The 17,310-nt window shown below is 42.6% G+C and overlaps 1 protein-coding gene across 1 annotated transcript in view; it reads right to left on the bottom strand.

The window, feature by feature from the left end:
* Window positions 1-242: 242 nt before the first annotated feature.
* ccdc141 (coiled-coil domain containing 141) overlaps window positions 243-17,310 on the bottom strand; it is a gene marked incomplete at both ends in the record, with an annotated part of 32,009 nt that continues 14,941 nt past the window's right edge. Inside the window, 22 exons of the mRNA XM_080536776.1 lie at window positions 243-525; window positions 1,069-1,904; window positions 2,271-2,756; window positions 2,835-2,939; window positions 3,059-3,171; window positions 3,381-3,564; window positions 3,886-4,083; window positions 4,329-4,469; window positions 6,942-7,091; window positions 7,972-8,133; window positions 8,310-8,498; window positions 9,476-9,601; window positions 9,774-9,953; window positions 10,514-10,690; window positions 11,208-11,399; window positions 11,606-11,725; window positions 11,852-11,993; window positions 14,287-14,459; window positions 14,880-14,966; window positions 15,074-15,184; window positions 16,280-16,399; window positions 16,839-17,092. Coding sequence (XP_080392902.1) covers window positions 243-525; window positions 1,069-1,904; window positions 2,271-2,756; window positions 2,835-2,939; window positions 3,059-3,171; window positions 3,381-3,564; window positions 3,886-4,083; window positions 4,329-4,469; window positions 6,942-7,091; window positions 7,972-8,133; window positions 8,310-8,498; window positions 9,476-9,601; window positions 9,774-9,953; window positions 10,514-10,690; window positions 11,208-11,399; window positions 11,606-11,725; window positions 11,852-11,993; window positions 14,287-14,459; window positions 14,880-14,966; window positions 15,074-15,184; window positions 16,280-16,399; window positions 16,839-17,092 — 4,529 coding nt within the window. The remainder of the gene's footprint in view (window positions 526-1,068; window positions 1,905-2,270; window positions 2,757-2,834; window positions 2,940-3,058; window positions 3,172-3,380; window positions 3,565-3,885; window positions 4,084-4,328; window positions 4,470-6,941; window positions 7,092-7,971; window positions 8,134-8,309; window positions 8,499-9,475; window positions 9,602-9,773; window positions 9,954-10,513; window positions 10,691-11,207; window positions 11,400-11,605; window positions 11,726-11,851; window positions 11,994-14,286; window positions 14,460-14,879; window positions 14,967-15,073; window positions 15,185-16,279; window positions 16,400-16,838; window positions 17,093-17,310) is intronic.

The raw sequence follows: 17,310 nt of genomic DNA, 5'->3' as shown, positions 1-17,310 counted from the left end.
CTTCTCCTCCTTAAGAGCCTCAGTCAGTATCAGCCACAGATTAAATAAACTGCACATTCATACACAGGGGTGGTGTTGGGGGTGTCAGGTTCCACGGTGATATCTCATGCTTCCCTATAGCCATCACAGGTGACATTATGGTTAAGCAGTGTACTGTGTGCAAAGCCCTGCTTTCCATTACAATCGGGGGACAGTGGGAGTGGAAGGTATCTGGACAGTGAAAAGCTCACACTTTATTTTCTTCACAACACCAGTAAGTACAGGAGCCACAGGAGAACACACAGGGTGCCGAAACAGGTGTGCCAGTCCAGGTCGAGGGTAGAGAGGATATGGTCAGGACAGGCAGCGTTACCTTTGACCTGCAGCGCGGCGCTACAGGAGACAGAGCCACCGGGGTTGGCGGCCCGGCTCTCATACAGGCCTGCGTCAGTCTCGGCCACCCTCTGAATGAACAGTGAATGTTTGCCTTCTTTTTGGGACAGTTCTATGTGCTCATCATTGGTCAGTTTCTCGCCATTCTTGAACCTGAAGCAAGAAGTGCATTATCACATCACACAATCACAGATGGGAGACAGAAATCACAATCATAATTCTCTTCATCAAAAGGGGAGGTTACGCACAAAAACAACACGATTATTCAATATTCTAATGGACAAACTTGTTATGGAAGTTGTGTTGTTAAAGGGAACCAAAACAAAAGGTCATATTAGTCGGAACACCAAATGATTTTGTTAAACAAAATGGAAAATGTGTTACATATCTAGAAGTTACATATGTATCACTTGCATGCAGGTCAGAAAAATATCTTATCATGTCTGAATATGTCCTCTCCTCCCAGACTGATGCTTTTGGAATTGATCAATGTACATCGTTATCCCAACTTGTTTATTTATGGCAGAATAAACAATCATCGTTTACACTAATGTGACACTTTTGCCTCAGTAAGAAGTAACACAAATTTGATTAGAAATGTGACATTCTGCTGTTACGCTACTAATACATCTAAACGTTTTATATCAATGAAGGTCAATGAATCCCTACGGCTCTAGTTTATTATAGGCTACCCACCATGTTAAAGTAGGCTCTGGAAATCCAGTGACTTCCACTTCCAGGGTCACGGGAGAACCCTCCATTACGGTAGCACTAGACAGTAGTTTGGAGAACTTAGGGCCCTGGCCTGCTAGGTTCCCCATGGCTCTGCTGGCAGAGGGAAGCCTGATTTCCTCTCGGATGGCTGTGGGCCTGCAGAGGTCTGGGTCCTGCAGCTTTGGGGTTAGTTGGGTTGGGGGGTCTACATGCATGTTATAGGGGTGAGCTTCAACCGCAGCTCTGCAGCAAATCGCGCCGGGGTCATCATGCACACACTCCTGCATCTCAGTGAGCCTCTCATGCATGGAGTAGAACGTATGGTGGTGCTCGTTGTAGCCACCGGGCCCTGATGGCAGGTTGGGTATGCCCTTGCTCTTCAGGATACTGGACAGAGTGTTGGAGACCAGGCTCGGGGCAGGGACAGTCAGGGGACTTTGGACAAAAGAGGAGGACTCGGCTCTGTACTTGGAGCTCAGGAGTCCGGTAGGGGAGGGATAGCTCTCAGTCAGACTGGAGACGTGCTCACGTCTCGGAGGGCTGGGGTCGTTGACGTGGGATTGGAACTGGTGGTTGTACTGGTTGATGTGAACGCTGTGGGAGCTGAGGCAGAATCCGTCATCCAGGTCATTCTCCGATAGGATGATGTTGGACTCTGGCGTCTCTGAGAGCGGGGGCAGGGAGATGTCATCGGGTGAAGTGCACTCGTATTCATCATTGGACAGGGACTCCTCTGTAAGGACTTCCTGCTGAACGTCCGCCTCCGTCTGCCCTCCCGCTGCATCTTGGGAGAACAGCTCCACAGGTGGACCGTCACTCTGAGAGAATTAGAGGAGAATTTAAGAGGTAAAAGAGGAGAGAAGATGAAGGCAAGGGGCAATTAAAAGTGCTTTACATACAGCGGTAAAAAAAACAGCAAGAGGATGATAGTAAGAAAATAAAAATGACAAGAATATATATATATATTATATATATATATATATATATATATATATATATATTGTTGTACAGGTCAGCTGCATTGTTGTAAAACATTTAATCATCATTGTTTGTTGACTTTAATTACTCATTGTTTGTTGTACAGGTCAACTGCATTGTTGTTATAAAATAAAATACAAATGTGATCACAAAACATTGTAAAACTGACGACTCAGCAGACATATAAAACACACTACAATACTGACCAGAGTATGAAACCCAGTGAAGGGCTGGCCTGTCCTCTGAGCAGAACTGTGTCTCTCCTTCTTCTGGAACTCTCTCTGGATGTCTGAGAAGCTGGGTGCCGAGGGAACAGCAGGAGGAGGGGGAGGGGAGGCCTGGGAGTCCTGGCCTGACTGATGCAGAGCATAGGCCTTCCTGTCTGTCTCTGATGGAGAGCGAGAGAGATTGAAGGTGTGTGTACAGGAGTAGGATTTGTGGAGCTGCTCGGTTCTCTCCATGGTGGACCTGCTGGTGATGGTCTCCACTCGGCTGGTCTCCAAATAGGCCTCCTGGGTGTAGGAGCGACTCTCTGAAGGCACTTTGTGATGTTCCAGGTGGAGTTTATCTGGAAGATCCTGGCTCCTGGATTTGCGAATTTGGGGTTTCTTGCTCAGTTTCTTGATGGGTATCTGTCTGCCATCTGCTCCCATGGTGAGTTCAGGAGTGTGTCCAGTTTCCTTCGGTTCAGACTGTCAAAATGATAAAAATCATCAGTGCAGGAAATCGATTGCACAGAGTTTGAGGATGTTGTTTTGTTTACATCTTACCACATCAAGAGAATCTTGAGCGTTGGTGTCTGTCTTCTCACTTGCTTGGTTTGAATTGTCTACCAGCTGGAGACACTCCAATTCCTGCTGCTTCAATGCTTCAGTCTGAAATGGAATTAGTCAGACATAAAGTCACACATAATAACACAGTAGTTAGATAATAATAATAATAATAATAATAATAATAATAATAATGATGATGATAATAAAGCAACTTCTCGTACCTGCAGTTTATTCTCCAAGTCCATCAGTCCATTACATAGCTCTTTTATAGATTCCACTATTTCATTGTGTTTGGTGACAGTTTTCTCCACATACTTCTTTCCCTCCTCAGCGCCTACATCAAAGACAGTACATTAGTCAGTTTCAATATCGCACACAGTGTGTGTGTGCAAAGCCATCTCTTTGAACAAATGTGTTGTTAGATCTGGCCATGGCCTAAAGAATGCTTTTTAAATCCGGCATGGCGGTGTTCTGTGTTGATGAGTGGTCTTCTGTGTTGATGAGCGGCATGGCGGTGTTCTGTGTTGATGTTCGGCCTCTCACCGTGCAGGCGGAGAGCGAGCTCTGTGATCTGGCTGATTCGTTCCTCTTGCTGGGGGATCGTGGGCCAAACAAACTTCTCAAACTGCTTGTAGAGAACAGCCACCGCTTCCTTGGTCTTGCACTGTGCCGAGTATTTCCCTACTCTCACAATGGTAGCGCTGGCCTCATCACACCAGAACTGATACTGAAATTCAAAAGTAGCAGAAGAGACAATAGTGGTAGTAATCGCTCTCTCATGCCAATGTCGGTGTAACCTCCTCACACACCCCACGCACACTGTTCTATGATCACTGATTCAAGATTTCCCCCCTGATCCCTTTTTTTTCGACCTTTTTTCAGTAAAGGGATAGTTCACCCAAATTACAAAATGAGTTAGATGATTCCTTAACCTGATGGTCATATTTACATGGTACAGATGTAATTACATAGCCCTGCCATAGACTACTTTCAAGATAAGAAACCATTTAAACATGTTGTACATGTGTTCTCTGCGTCTAGTGCCCACCTCTTCCATAGCTTGTTGCAGTTTCACGCTCATGTCTAAGTTCTGCTTATACTCCTCCACGTTCTTGTCAAAGTCTCCAAGCTGTCTCTGTAGCTCATTCACCGCATCCTCGACCTCCCTCGGACTGCTGCCCATCAGATGCTTCTCTGCACTGGACGACGCTTTCACTGTGAACGTCTGCATCTTCTTCTTCAATACCTGGATGAAGAGACCAGAGGAGAAAGAGACACACATTGTCATGGTCAGGGCAAAAGCCAGCCTCAAAACTATGAAGGACAGATTGGAGCAGTGACAAAGAATTAACAGCAGGACAGGAGTGCAGTGGGGAGTGCACCACTGGTGTGTGTTATTGTTATTGACAGGGTACAAATACTAAGACAACGAAATGCAGTTTGGCATCGAAGTGCAAAAGATACAGTCAGTGCAAGCTGGATTTGTCTTACCTGTAGCTTCTCAATGTAAACCTCAATTTGCTGGATTTGGTTTTTCACCGCTTTCAGGTTCCTTGACTTGTCATTTTTCTTCATGTAGTTGAATTTCAAATTGTTGAACCTCTTCTTGAGGTCCTTAAACGACTCTCTCAGCTAAAATAACAATGAATATATACAGTATAAATACAAATGCCTCAAATCAGAAGACAAGATCTTTCAATCAAATAGAATAAAAACAGCATTTTGTTTTGTTTGTTTGCTCTGAAATTGAGATCTCTTCTCAATGAGTCACTCCCTTTCATCAGATCGGGATCAGGATTAGATCTGGGTTGAATCAGTCTACAAAAAACATTTAAAAATTTGCGGTGTGGTGGATGTGGCGGGCATCATTTCCATAATTAGATTTTATTGGTTCCCTTGTGTCAAGAAAGCGAAATCAAGCACAGTTTATGCATTTCAAATGATTTCAAATATGATTTAGGTTGATAAAAGAGAGCAAGGGGGAACTCAATATCTCAGGGTTTGACTGTAGAACAGTACTGTGTTGGCCGCAGTCTGGGGCTGATTATTTTGGTGAGCTTAATGACCAAGGCTGGAGACTTGATTTATACGGGCAGGGCCATTTCTGTCCTGCCTGATGGGCTTAAGCAATGGTGTCGAGTCTCCGAATGGCTGGCTCATGTGTCACCCAAGGACAGCTGCAGCCTGCCCTCCACAACCCATTTTGGGAGGCTCGTAATGACCAGACTGGGGATGGGTACACAGAGACTCTGTTTTTACAGCCCAGAGAGACGGGGGGGAGGGCAGAGGGACATTTCAGTAAAGGGGGGAAGTGAAAGGCCAAAAACCCCTAGCAGGAGCTTAATGAGTCAAACCCTAAAGCTGTGATAGTTCTACTAAGACTATACTCATCCAGTCAGTCATCGTGTTGTCTCATTGTGTACCCTCTCATCTCAGGAAGGGCTAGAGTTGCACTTGAACCAGCTGCTACTGAGACCCACTGACCAGTTCACTTAAACAAACTGAAGTAAATAGCAAATTACTGCACGAATGCATGTATACTGTAGAAGCATTGGTTTACTAGAAAGAACACATGATTTTGATGGTAGATTCAAAATCCTATTCTTGATGATTCAGGTACACCGTGATTGGTGTTTAATTCACGTGTTTTAAGTGACAATATTCATAAAGAAATAATATTTCCTGATTTTATATGATCTGTAAGCTTTCTCTTCTTTTAAAACACAGACATTGTGATGACCTAGTTTTGTTTATGGTGTTTTAAATTAGATTGTTTTAGGTTTTAGAATCTTGAAAGTAGCAGGCAGTAGGTTTATGGTAGACTGGAGGCCTGAGCTAAACCACCAGCTGACGAGCAGCAGCAACTGCCCGTGCTAAAATGCCATCATGTTTACTCATGTATATTTATGAAAAGGGTGTTGGTCAGATTATCATGGCCGTCACCGGGACCAACACATGTTTTTTTCATGGTGGCACAGTGACACAGCAAAGTGAAAAAAAAGGAAATTTTGAATTCAAAACATTTTCATCATCTCATACTACAAATAGTGAAGTATTAGATAATAGCAGTTTACAGGTACAGGCCATTGAGCGCATAACATCTGCCTTAAAAGTGTAATTTATCCATTCCATGTCAGATTCAAATGACTAATACATACTTTTTCTACCATACAGTAATTATTCAATATGATTCTGACGTCTGAATTCTCATTGCAGACAGGATGCAGTGTTAGGTGAGTGTCTAGGTATGTTCAGAGATACTGTGTGTATGTTTGTCAACCTCTATCAGCTTCTGTGTATGAAATATAGTCAACTGCATTCCAAGTTATGAACCATGGTGATATATTTGTGTCATGACATCTTGAGAGACCTCACCCAGTGGGTGTGAGCCAACCAGCCCCCTCTAGTGGCCACATGATATTACAACTATCCAAACAGCCCTCAAATCATGTCACCAGTATACTCACACATACTGTATAAAATGTGAATAACCATTCACGCACAGAAAAAACTAAGTAAAACCAAAATGTCGGTTTCTGACCAGAGAGGTTCCATGTGGCAAATTTGATCAAAATGTTGCTCACGGAAAAATCTAAGAGACTTAAAACAGTGTTTATGTTAGAAACCTCTGTTAGAAACATGTTTGAACATATTTCAGACTATCACATATTCATATTAAATCCAGGTCTATTTTTTTAGCCTTGCTATTGGAGATTTGTGTATTTGGCTTGCCGTTAAACTGCTGATAAGGGAGGAAATCGCTCTTTTCTCAGTAGACTGACATGAGCCGCATGCCAGAGGAATGTTACTGTGAATAGAAGGTCTCTGGAGACAAAGATCAGTTGCAGAGCTAAAAATAACTAAGGCTGCCATGCTGTACTGCAGGTGGGGACAATTAAACAAAAGACCAATGTAAATTAAGCTTGAGCTCTTGATCAAGGGGAGTGAGATTGGGGTGCATCAGATAGACCAGACCAGTGTTTCCCCAACCCCAACTATCTCCTTGGTCAAGTAAGTAGTCGAATCAAGTGTGTCTATGGAGGGATAGAACAAATGTGGGTTGGGAAACACTTGTTTGGATGACAGAGATCAATGAGGTGTTACCTCGGTGATTTCCTCCTTGAAGACACAGTAGTGCACGTTGCTGGTGAGGCTCTCCTCACACCTGTTGGCCTCAGCACTCCAGTTGACACATCCCCTCTCCAGCCTCCCCAGCTGCTCCTGCAGGCCACGCACTGAGAAGCCTACGCCATGCTGGGGTGATAGGGAGTGTGAGAGAAAATTATTATATGTAATAAGCTACATTTAGGATTCAAACTCCATCATCTTAAATTGAATGTCTACAGCAAGCTGTAGAAAGTGATTTCCTGTTGTGGGCACACAATGAAACCTGTTTTCTCTTTTTGTCCTCCTGGGCCATACATTTACATAGAAACTCAGAACAATGCTGAGTCACACCAGAGTGATTGCCCGGCATTGTTCTCTCTATGGTCACCACTCCTCACTTTTGTTATACTGTAAGGAAGGGAGGGTCTGATTCCCCCCTAACCTTCATCCCCATCATCTTCCTCCATGTTCAGATCCACACCCCTTGTAAATGATTGGTTTAGACCTCACCTAAGGGCGGACTTGTTTATGAGGGGAACTGAGAGCATAAATACTGACATGTAATGAATGATCTTGACTTTACGAGGAACTTTGAATCGTTCAGATGCGTCTGACGAACCTGTAAACTTCCTTCTTCTGCAGAAGAATATTAAATATCTTTTCTTATACATCTTGAAACGAAACAGGCTGCCATTATTGAATAATTTGCACTTACAGGAGACAGAGGGCACACATGCAGGTCAGATAAACATCTGAAACTATCAGAAGGTAATGGCCAATGCAAAAATGTATTAAAAATATACATGTATATCAAAAATATACAATGAATTTATGCAATGAATGCAAACAACACTTCTTACATGGCATGAGACAAAGCCAAAATGATGTAAGGCTAGAGTTGTATATGACAGCCAGACAGACAGACAGACAGACAGACAGACAGACAGACAGACAGACATGGGTAAGCAGGCAGGCAACACTTCAGTGAATCCCCCGTTGAAAGAGATGAAGGTAGGATGTCTCTCACCGACTGCTGCACGGCGCCATTGATGTCATTCCCCAGAGAGATGGCCAGCTTGTAAAGATGACGCATGTGACTCTGCCTCTCCTGGTGCTGCGTCAGCTGGATCCTGGCGTGGCCGGTGTCGCTGAAGGCTCTCACAGGCTCTGCCATCAGCAGCTTATCCAGCTGGGACAGTAAGGAGTTTTACAACAAAGCCAGCTTTTCATAATGCGTATAATACAGATAATATCGGTCAATGAAGTTGTGAGGAATATGTACATATTCAATCCCTTGTTGAGGACAGGACAGTAAGGGTAACAGACAGCTAACCACCCTGATGTGAATTTGTGTGACATTATTACCTCATCATACAGCTGGTGGAACTTGACCGCCATGTTGAGGACAATTTCATACTCTTTGATTTTGTCTTTCACTCTCTGGTGCAGGTGGAGGAGCTCTGTGACTTTCTCATTCTTCTCTTTGACAGGAATCCCCTTCAGTGCCAACAGTTCAGATGTCTTCACCATGTATTCCACCTCTGCATTTAGTTGCTAGGACAAAATGGACATACAGAGAGCTGAGTTAGATCATGCCGGTTCACTGGTAGGACACTACATACTAGACAAGACCAGGGGAGAAAGGGTAACTCTTTAAAATTACTGTTTTATTGTGGGAATTTTTGTCTTTTTATTTGGGAATGTTTGTTGCCAAATTATTACTTCTAAGGCTGTATAATGTCTACAAAAATGCTTAAAAATTCCTTAAAAACAAATCAATATCAGAGAAAGAGTATTACGCCGGGTGCACACAGGGCCATTGCGTTGCGTTGCGTTGCACCGGAAGTCATTCATCTCAATGGGGCCGTTGCGTTGATCAGTTGCGTTGCTCTGCATTGCGTTTCTTGACCGTCAGGGTGCGGCAATCAGTCAAAAAATGTCAGCTTTTTGCGTTGCGTTGGATCCGTCAAAACAACCGGAAGTAGTTTCTTGCCCTGGAGCTCTCGCCTCAGATTTTAAATCCTCAATTTTGGCCGCCATTGGCTAAAATTTGTAATTTGGCTCTACAAGTGTTAATATGTCATTTTATGAAGTTTTTATATGTTTTCAGGCGAGAAAGTAACCATATATATTCACAAAATGTGTCCAGTTTATCAAAATAACCCGTTTATATAATCTGATCTGACGTTTTTTTCCCCACTTCTGTGGGAAACTTCGCTAGCAACACGAGTAGAGCTTACCGTCTGCATCGCACGTTGAAGTACGTCAAGTCCATCCCACCAGGTTGCGCAACGCAACGCAATGGCCCTGTGTGCACCCGGCGTTAGGCTATAGCAACTCTCCAAATGTGGCATAACTTGTTTTAAGCATCTAGACATGGTGACATATATGATGGTTTATGGAGACTTTCTAAAACCTTACATTTGTAAATGGTTTTATGGTTCTCTTTCTCTTTAATTGCAACTGTAAAAGGATGCACCACAAAAACATATGGCTTTTCATTATCTACAAGACAAGCAGGAGTCTCTCACCAGGAACTGAGGCTTTGCTAAGTTGAAGTTCTCCAGCAGTTTGGACACAGTTACCAGGTCACTTCCCAGGTCAATTTTGGAGGTCGGAAGAAGGACCTCCTCTACGGTTTTAAGGTCATGGGCAGTCTTGAATTAAACAAAAATGTAAAAAGCATTTACAGTGTGTATACAGAAAACATGAAAAGGTAATCTCAAGGTATCCCAAGGAGATACAAAATGTCACTTTGACATGTTAGCCTATGTGATGCTACGTTACATAATGCATAGAGTAGCTCTAGTCGCATCTAGAGTAACCTACCTTTTTAAGCTGTTCTTTGAATTTCTTACACTGCTTCTTGACGGACTTCAAGTGACTGACGTGGAGCTGCCAAGAAGTCCACAGGTCTGACAGATCCACCTTCTTCTTGTTCAGATCCTCCATTGTCTTCTCCACCACACCGATGGCTGCGCTCACATTCAGGTTCAAGTTCTCACTTACCTGTCATAGCCAATAGAAACAACCCCAATGAGATCTACTTTATTTTCAGTTGCTTGTATACCTATACGATAACACCATTATTACTTAGCAACAACCATACAAAGAATATGCCCAGAATGTTTCCATTAGTATCTGGTCTGGGGAGGCTAATTCTAGAAAGAGGCTGCTGAATGTAACTGGTGGAAAATGTAGAACAATTGTGACACGTTCTGGTGTTTTGATCCGCATGTCGGCACCCGATTTAATGTTCAGACTTTTCTTTAGAAAAATATGAATATATTTCTGTGTTGTTGAAAATCGATGACACATCACTAGTCAACTAACACAGTTTGTTTTGTGAGCCTGCTAACAATGTAGTTGGGATTACTCATGAATCCATTGCATTGCAGTATTTTGGCTTGACTAGCGAGTTTGTGTTGTGATTCTCAACAACTTTGAAATGTATTTCCGTGTTTCAGATTAAAAGTATCAACATTTGGATTGGTTGCCGACATGCAGACCAAAACACTAGAACGTGTCACATTTGTATTTTTGTGTGAACTATCCCTGATGTCTCTAACCATCTTGGAGGAATTGATAAAGTTGTTGCCCAGATCCTGCATGGTGAGGAATCGCTCCAGCATGGATTGCCACTTGGCATCCGCAATCTCCTTCGCAGTGACACTGCTCTCCTCGTTGTCCTCCGCCTCCGGCTTTCCGTTGTAGCACTCACGCAAACCATGAATCTGCTTCTCCACCTGTACCGGATCAAATCAAACTATTTATATAGTCCCTAAGAACTTCTACTGCCCCCCTTGTACTGTTTCTCAGTTTCTCCAGTATTTTTTTTTTTTTTTTTTTTTAAATAAATATATAGTAGAAGGCGATAATAGGGAGAAGGTTTTTCCTTCTATCAGTGGCCCCGGGCCCGAGCTAGAGTACTCTTCCTGCAACAAATAGTGGACTGCTGATTCACATGCTTAGTATTCAAATGTATTGATTGTAAGTCGCTTTGGAATAAGGCGTCTGCTAAATGCCAAAAATGTAAATGTAAATGTAAATATAGCACGTTCCATACACAAATGCAACACAGTAGTACAGACTGCAGTAGCCTTCTCATATGTTTGCATACAACAGATATTGTATGAATTAAATCCAGCACAGCACAGGGATGTTGGGTCAAAGGGAACACACCACAGTAAAATACTAACATACGTAACAGAAGCTAAGCGTCAACATTATTGAAACAAAATCTTGAGGTATTGATGAACTCACCTCCTCAGCGACTCTCAGGAAGCCCACATACAGTCGAAGACTCTCGATGCGAGACGTAACATTTCTTGTGACTGTCTTAAGCTCCTCGGACAATAGACTTGCTTTGTTGGAAATGTCATTTGCTTCTGGACACTCCAGTGTCTTCAGGTCCTTTATGACTTCTGCCATGGACTTCGCCTCACCTGCTGTTTCCTGAGAAACAGATAAGCAGTATGACAGAGAAAGCTTGAACAACACAGTCAAATGATATCTACAGCTAAGAGATTCTGCCTGCTTCCTGAACATACCCACATGGGTTTGTTTATGTTTGCTATTTCTTGTCTCACATTTTTCTATGCCTTTGTGTCCTAGAAAATGTTTATCCAGTGTTTTGCTGTGGCGTCTCTCCTTTCCAGTACCTGTGTCTGTGAGGAGAGCTCCAGGTGTGTGTTGAGGATGTCCTCTGACTGGGACAGCCGAGCCCCAGGCTCAGTGCTGCTGGACAGAACACTGGTGCTGCTTTTGATCCACATTGATATCTGGGCAAAAAATGTGTTCAAATGTAAAAAAAAAAAAATATATATATATATAAATAGTAGTATACTATAGTGTATATATATACACTGTAAATCAAATCTAATATACTGGAATCCAGTCTAATGTACCTTGTCAATCACATCTTCACATGAAGATACCAGCTGCTGCCTCTTATCTGCCAATGCTCGGTGGGCATGGCACTCCTGACTCAAAACAACCATCCGCTCTCGGATGTATCCCAGCATCCTTTGCACCCCTCCCACTTGAACCCTAGAAATAAGAAGCAAGCATTGTGCTGTGAACCACTCCAGGTAGTAATTGTTCATATCCACAAGCCTGAGCCAGCTGTCTCTCAATATCTAGCCCGTCACTATGGGCGGGCCTCAGGGGGCCAGGCCCGCCCACAGACGTGCTGGTGCCCCCCCAACTGGCGGCCAGATATAAATATATATATATATATATATATATATTATTAATCTTCTATATTTTATGTTAAATTAAGACATAAAAATTGAGAAACAAAAATGTGTTTTTCATTTTGTTGGAAGGGATTCTAGTGACAACCAATCATTTGAAAAGAAGTTGAAATATTGCACGTTATTGCATGCTGCTGCTACCGCCATTTCAGCTGTGTGAGCCGACTCAGTCGAGCAAAGTCAGTGCTTTTTGTAGTAACGTTAGGCCTGCCTTGATGGATATACGAAAGTGGATTCAATCCTCGAAAGGTGCAGCTGCACCAGTGGAGGCTCCTCCATAGAGGTGGAGGAGGCCTGGCCTCCCCAATAATTTGAGAGAAGAGAGAGAGATTTTAAAAAGCAATAATTATATTTATTTTATTTATTTATTTAACATATTATATTATATTAATATTATTTCCGTTTTGTTCATAAATCTGAATTTTTCCATGGCTAAAACCCAATATTGCAATTGTAAAGCACCTACAGGCCAGAATCCCTATCCGTTTCTATTGAAGGAGGCCAGGCCTCCTGTCGGAAAGTCCAGGCCTCCTGTCGGAAAGTGGTTTCTCATAGAAGTCAATGTAATGCAATTTTTCTCATGGCAATATTATTTGATTGGCCAAATCACTGAAAATGGGTGGGCACAGGAGGCCTTGCCTCATCATGCATTGAGTCCAGGGCTGAAAGATTGACATTTTGTTCGTCCAATCACATGAACGCCAGTCACTTCAGTGCAGGACACGCTAGAACACCCATGGCTATTATCCCTGAAAATAATAGCTCATTTGGCCAAATACTTTTGCTTAAAATGACCTCGGAAGTCGGCGAGATTCTGGCGCGATTTATACATCGAATAGGTAGACAACATTTAGGATTTATTGAACAGTTTTATTTTTAATATTAATAATTAATAATTGTATGTAGTATGTTGTGGTGAATGTTGTGAGCCTGAGCAGAAGGGACAATAGCTGCTGCAGGCGGACCATGACCCATTGTGCAGGTAACTTATTACATATGTTGTTTGAGTTCTATGTTTTGGTGCATTTTGTAAGAGTCCACTCGTGGTGTTGCTAGCATTCGCGAGCTAGGGCATGGCTAGTCAGTAACGTCATGTTGCATTCCACGTGTAGTAGCTTTTTCCGCCACACGCGTGTATGAGTGCTGTTCTGCAGGATAAATATTAGAAATGGATGAAGTATTGTTCTGAATTGTATATTGTGTGTCTGATTGGCATAGTGTTTGAGTGCTTTTGACATGTCATTGATTGTATGTAGTATGTTGTGGTGAATGTTGTGAGCCTGAAAGTATTCAGACCCCTTCACCTTTTCCACATTTTGTTGTGTTATAGACTACATTTAAAATTGATTAAATTAGCCTAAAAGAATTTGCCATTAATCCACACACAATACCTCAGAATGAGAAAGCGAAAACACGTTTTATGAAATTTCAGTACATTTATTTAAATTGAAATACAAGAAATATAAGAAATACAAGAAATTAATTAAATTTAATCCATTTTAAATGGTGTCTATAACACAACAAAATGTGGAAAAAGTGAAGGGGTCTGAATACTTTCCGGAGGCACTGTATATTAGTTTACCTACATAAAAATGTAAAATGTAACACCAATTTTCCTTCATATGACATAAATATCCGTGATGCCCAAGAATAAATATATCATAGGACGACCTCTGTCAAATACTATTATGATAGCAAAGATAGAACATGATCTTTTTCACCTACACCATGTGTTAATCTAATTCTCTGTTCTGCCAGAGACCATTGATAATAGCAACACTGCATCTCTGTCGTTTCTCCTCTATTCCTCTGTTCCTCTATTCCTCTGTTCCTCTATGCCTCTGTTCCTCTATTCCTCTGTTCCTCTGTTCCTCTATTCCTCTGTTCCTCGTCAAAGCGCATTGGAGGAGAATACCTCAAGGGCGGAACCTTAGATCTTCTCCTCTAATGTGTTTTGAGAATGAAGCATGGAGATAGGATATGAGAAGGAAGCAAGGAGAGAGGAGATGAGAAATAGAGCAGAGACTGTTGGGAGTGGACACAGTGCAAGGCTCTGCTAGAGGATATACTGTATCAATGACACTCACCTTTGTGGGTCTGCCTTCTGCAGAAGGAGCTGTCCTCTTTGGAGCGGCACTGTGGCTGAGTCTTTAATTCCCCGCAACAGTTCCTCGTGTTTCTTGGCCATCTCCGGTAAGCTCAGTGTCTGGATCTTCAAACCTTTTATTTTGCTCTCAATGCTCCCCAGGACCTCAAAAGCCTGACCATAGGAATCATTGGACATAATATCATAATAAATCCCTTGTACATACGTGGATAGGACATTCTTTTTTTAAAGTACAGACAAGATGGAGTTTTCGCCTAAATAGCTAACTTTTATGTCAAACTCAGTTATATACACCCTTGATTTCTTTTTCCACTAGAGGGCAGTGTTTGCAGTAGGAAAATCAAGCCACTAGCTCACAACTCAAGAAACAAGGCCTATAGAAGACAGATGCTACCTGGCACCATAAAGGGTTCCTTGGCTTGTCCCTGTAGGAGAACCATGTTTGGTGTTTAGTAGAACCCTCTGTTGTTTCTCATACAGGAACACACTGAATAATTCTTCTTGGTGCTTGGTTGAACCTTTTTCCCAACAGCGTACAGTACAAGTCCAATGCAAAATCACTGGTTATATTACCTTGTTGGAACTGCTAAAGAAAGCGTTGCTCTCTTGAAGCTGTGCCAGACGTCCCAACATGAGGTTCCAGAAGTTCTCGTGCAGGGCCTTGATTGATGGATTTAATGAATTAGAAGATAGAGCCATACACCAATGCAATGGCAGAACACACACAAGAAAAGAAGAATTCTTTCCACCGTGGTCCTCTTTCAGACCTTCAGAGAGCGGCTCCTGCCGGCTACACGGCCCGTCTCAGGACACTCCTCCTCCGTCCCCTGCAGCTCCCAGGCCTGCGCCAGCAGCCTCTCCACCAGCAAGCTCCAGTCCTGCAGAACAGGGCGGGGGGGACATACAGGGGAGATGATAAGGTCATGACTGACTGATTGACTGTTGTAAATATTATATTTTCTATAAGTGAAAGTTACATGTAGCAAGTTTCCAAAAAACGGAATTCTTCCTTCTTCTAGCATTATGACTGCCAATGGTCCCTGGCCTGAGCAGAGATTACTTTTCTTGCGATGACTGATGGATTGATGGACACTTAGTCCGACAAATATGTTTGTTGTAAGTCATTTTAGATTCAGACTAGTCCCCACATTAGACTCCAACATTAAGTCATCAACAAAAACAGCTTATTATCATTCTAAAAATATAGCAAGAATTAGGGGTTATATGTCCAAGCATGATCTTGAAAAATGTATCCACGCTTTTATATCTAGCAGGTTAGACGACTGCAATGGCCTTTTTTCACAACTTTCCAAACAGGCGTTTAGACAATTACAACGTATTCAAAATGCTGCTGCAAGAGTGACTAAATTAGGAAGTTTGATTTCTCCCATTCTTAGATCACTACACTGATTCCCTGTATCTCACAGAATAGATTTTAAGATCATGCTGGTCTACAAATCTCTGAATGGTTTAGGGCCAAGATACACCTCTAAATGAATGCCTTGTCATCTGAGGCTGGCCTTTTAACTGTTCCAAGAGGGAGCACCAAAAGTGGAGAGGCAGCATAAGCTCTCGCTTATGTTTGTGTAAGTGGTTAGTGCAGGGAATACGTCTTGATTGGCCTACACACTAGAGTCTCATTCAGTGAATATGAGTACAATTAAATCACATTTAATCAAAGTGCGCTCCATGTGATTAAAACAAATTCAGCAAAAGACTCCAGAGGATATGCAACAGGAATCAGATTTGCATATTTACTGCCTCTGTAAAACATCTACCCCCTCAAGAGATAATTACATATTAGGGTGACATTTAATGACAGTGTCATGGGTTAGCATGGTTTATTGCTGTTTATTCCGTACTGAAAATAAGCGTCAAAAGATTTGCACCACTGCTAACACTTAATCAAGTATAAGCCTAAGAGACTGTTGAGAACAAGCTTGTGCACTCATGTTCAGAGTATCATACAGTACCTTGGCTTTCCCTTCAAACTCCCTGTACTCCTGAAGCAGCTCTTCAGTCTCTGACAGAGTGGAGCCCAGCTGGCTTTTCTCAAAGAACAAGTCAGCATTGCTCTTGAACCAGTGTGTTACCTGTGTAAAAATAACATTTGTAGAATAGCATTTATCTTTGATGTATTTTAAAGGGATGATCCACATTTTAAACATTATTTCCCTGTGTACAATCATACATTTAAAAGCATTATACTTGGCATAATCTCTTACACCAATTCAATGCTTTTAAATACATTAGGGAGTATACAAGTGCACACTTCAGAGAAAGGGGTGGAGAATTGGGTCAGTGCTTCCAAATTGTCTATGTTCTTCCTTGAAGTGTGGACTTTTGCAGTCCCCTATACAGATGTAAAAGGAATAGACTGTTGTAAGAGATGGTGAAAACTCTCCCCTTTTTAAACCAAACTTGTGCATTTAAATCCATTTAGAAGAGTGCACAAGTTCACAAGCCTGGGAAAAGGAGAAGGGCAGAGGATTTAGACATCATCCTTTTTAAAAAAAAAAATCAGGGACCTACTTCCTGTTCCTGACGATCCCATAGGTAGACGCGGAGAATGACCTCCAGGTGGCGTTGCTGCTGCCTCATGTGCTGGTCCACCTGCCTGCGCCTGTCCTGCAGGATCTCCACCAGGCTCTCTACCTGCCCACCGCTGCCTTGTGCCCCGCGGACAGCCTCGCTCCCCTGCAGAGCCTCTGATGACTGAAGGTCCCTCAGATAGTCCAGCAGCTCTGCACTCTTAGTCAGGACCAGCATTGACTTCTCCAGTAGAACTGGGGGGGTGGGGGGTAGGGGTCGAAGTTCAACAATGGTGGTTAATATTGAGGTCCTGTGTGGCTGAGTTGGAGGAACACGCCCACTGAGACCATATACAAATGATGTATGCGCCCATTGTATTGTAAGTGGCTTTGGATAAAAGCTTCTGCTAAATGTCATATTGTATCAGTTGATCTGGCAATGGGTGTGCATGTTTGTCCATGGAAATATCTGC

Source organism: Nansenia antarctica, assembly GCF_963989245.1.
Source record: "Nansenia antarctica genome assembly, chromosome: 7".
NCBI classification, from domain to species: Eukaryota; Metazoa; Chordata; class Actinopteri; order Argentiniformes; family Microstomatidae; genus Nansenia; species Nansenia antarctica.
The sequence above is the reverse complement of the archived record's forward strand: the minus strand, read 5'-3'. Positions and strand labels throughout refer to the sequence as shown.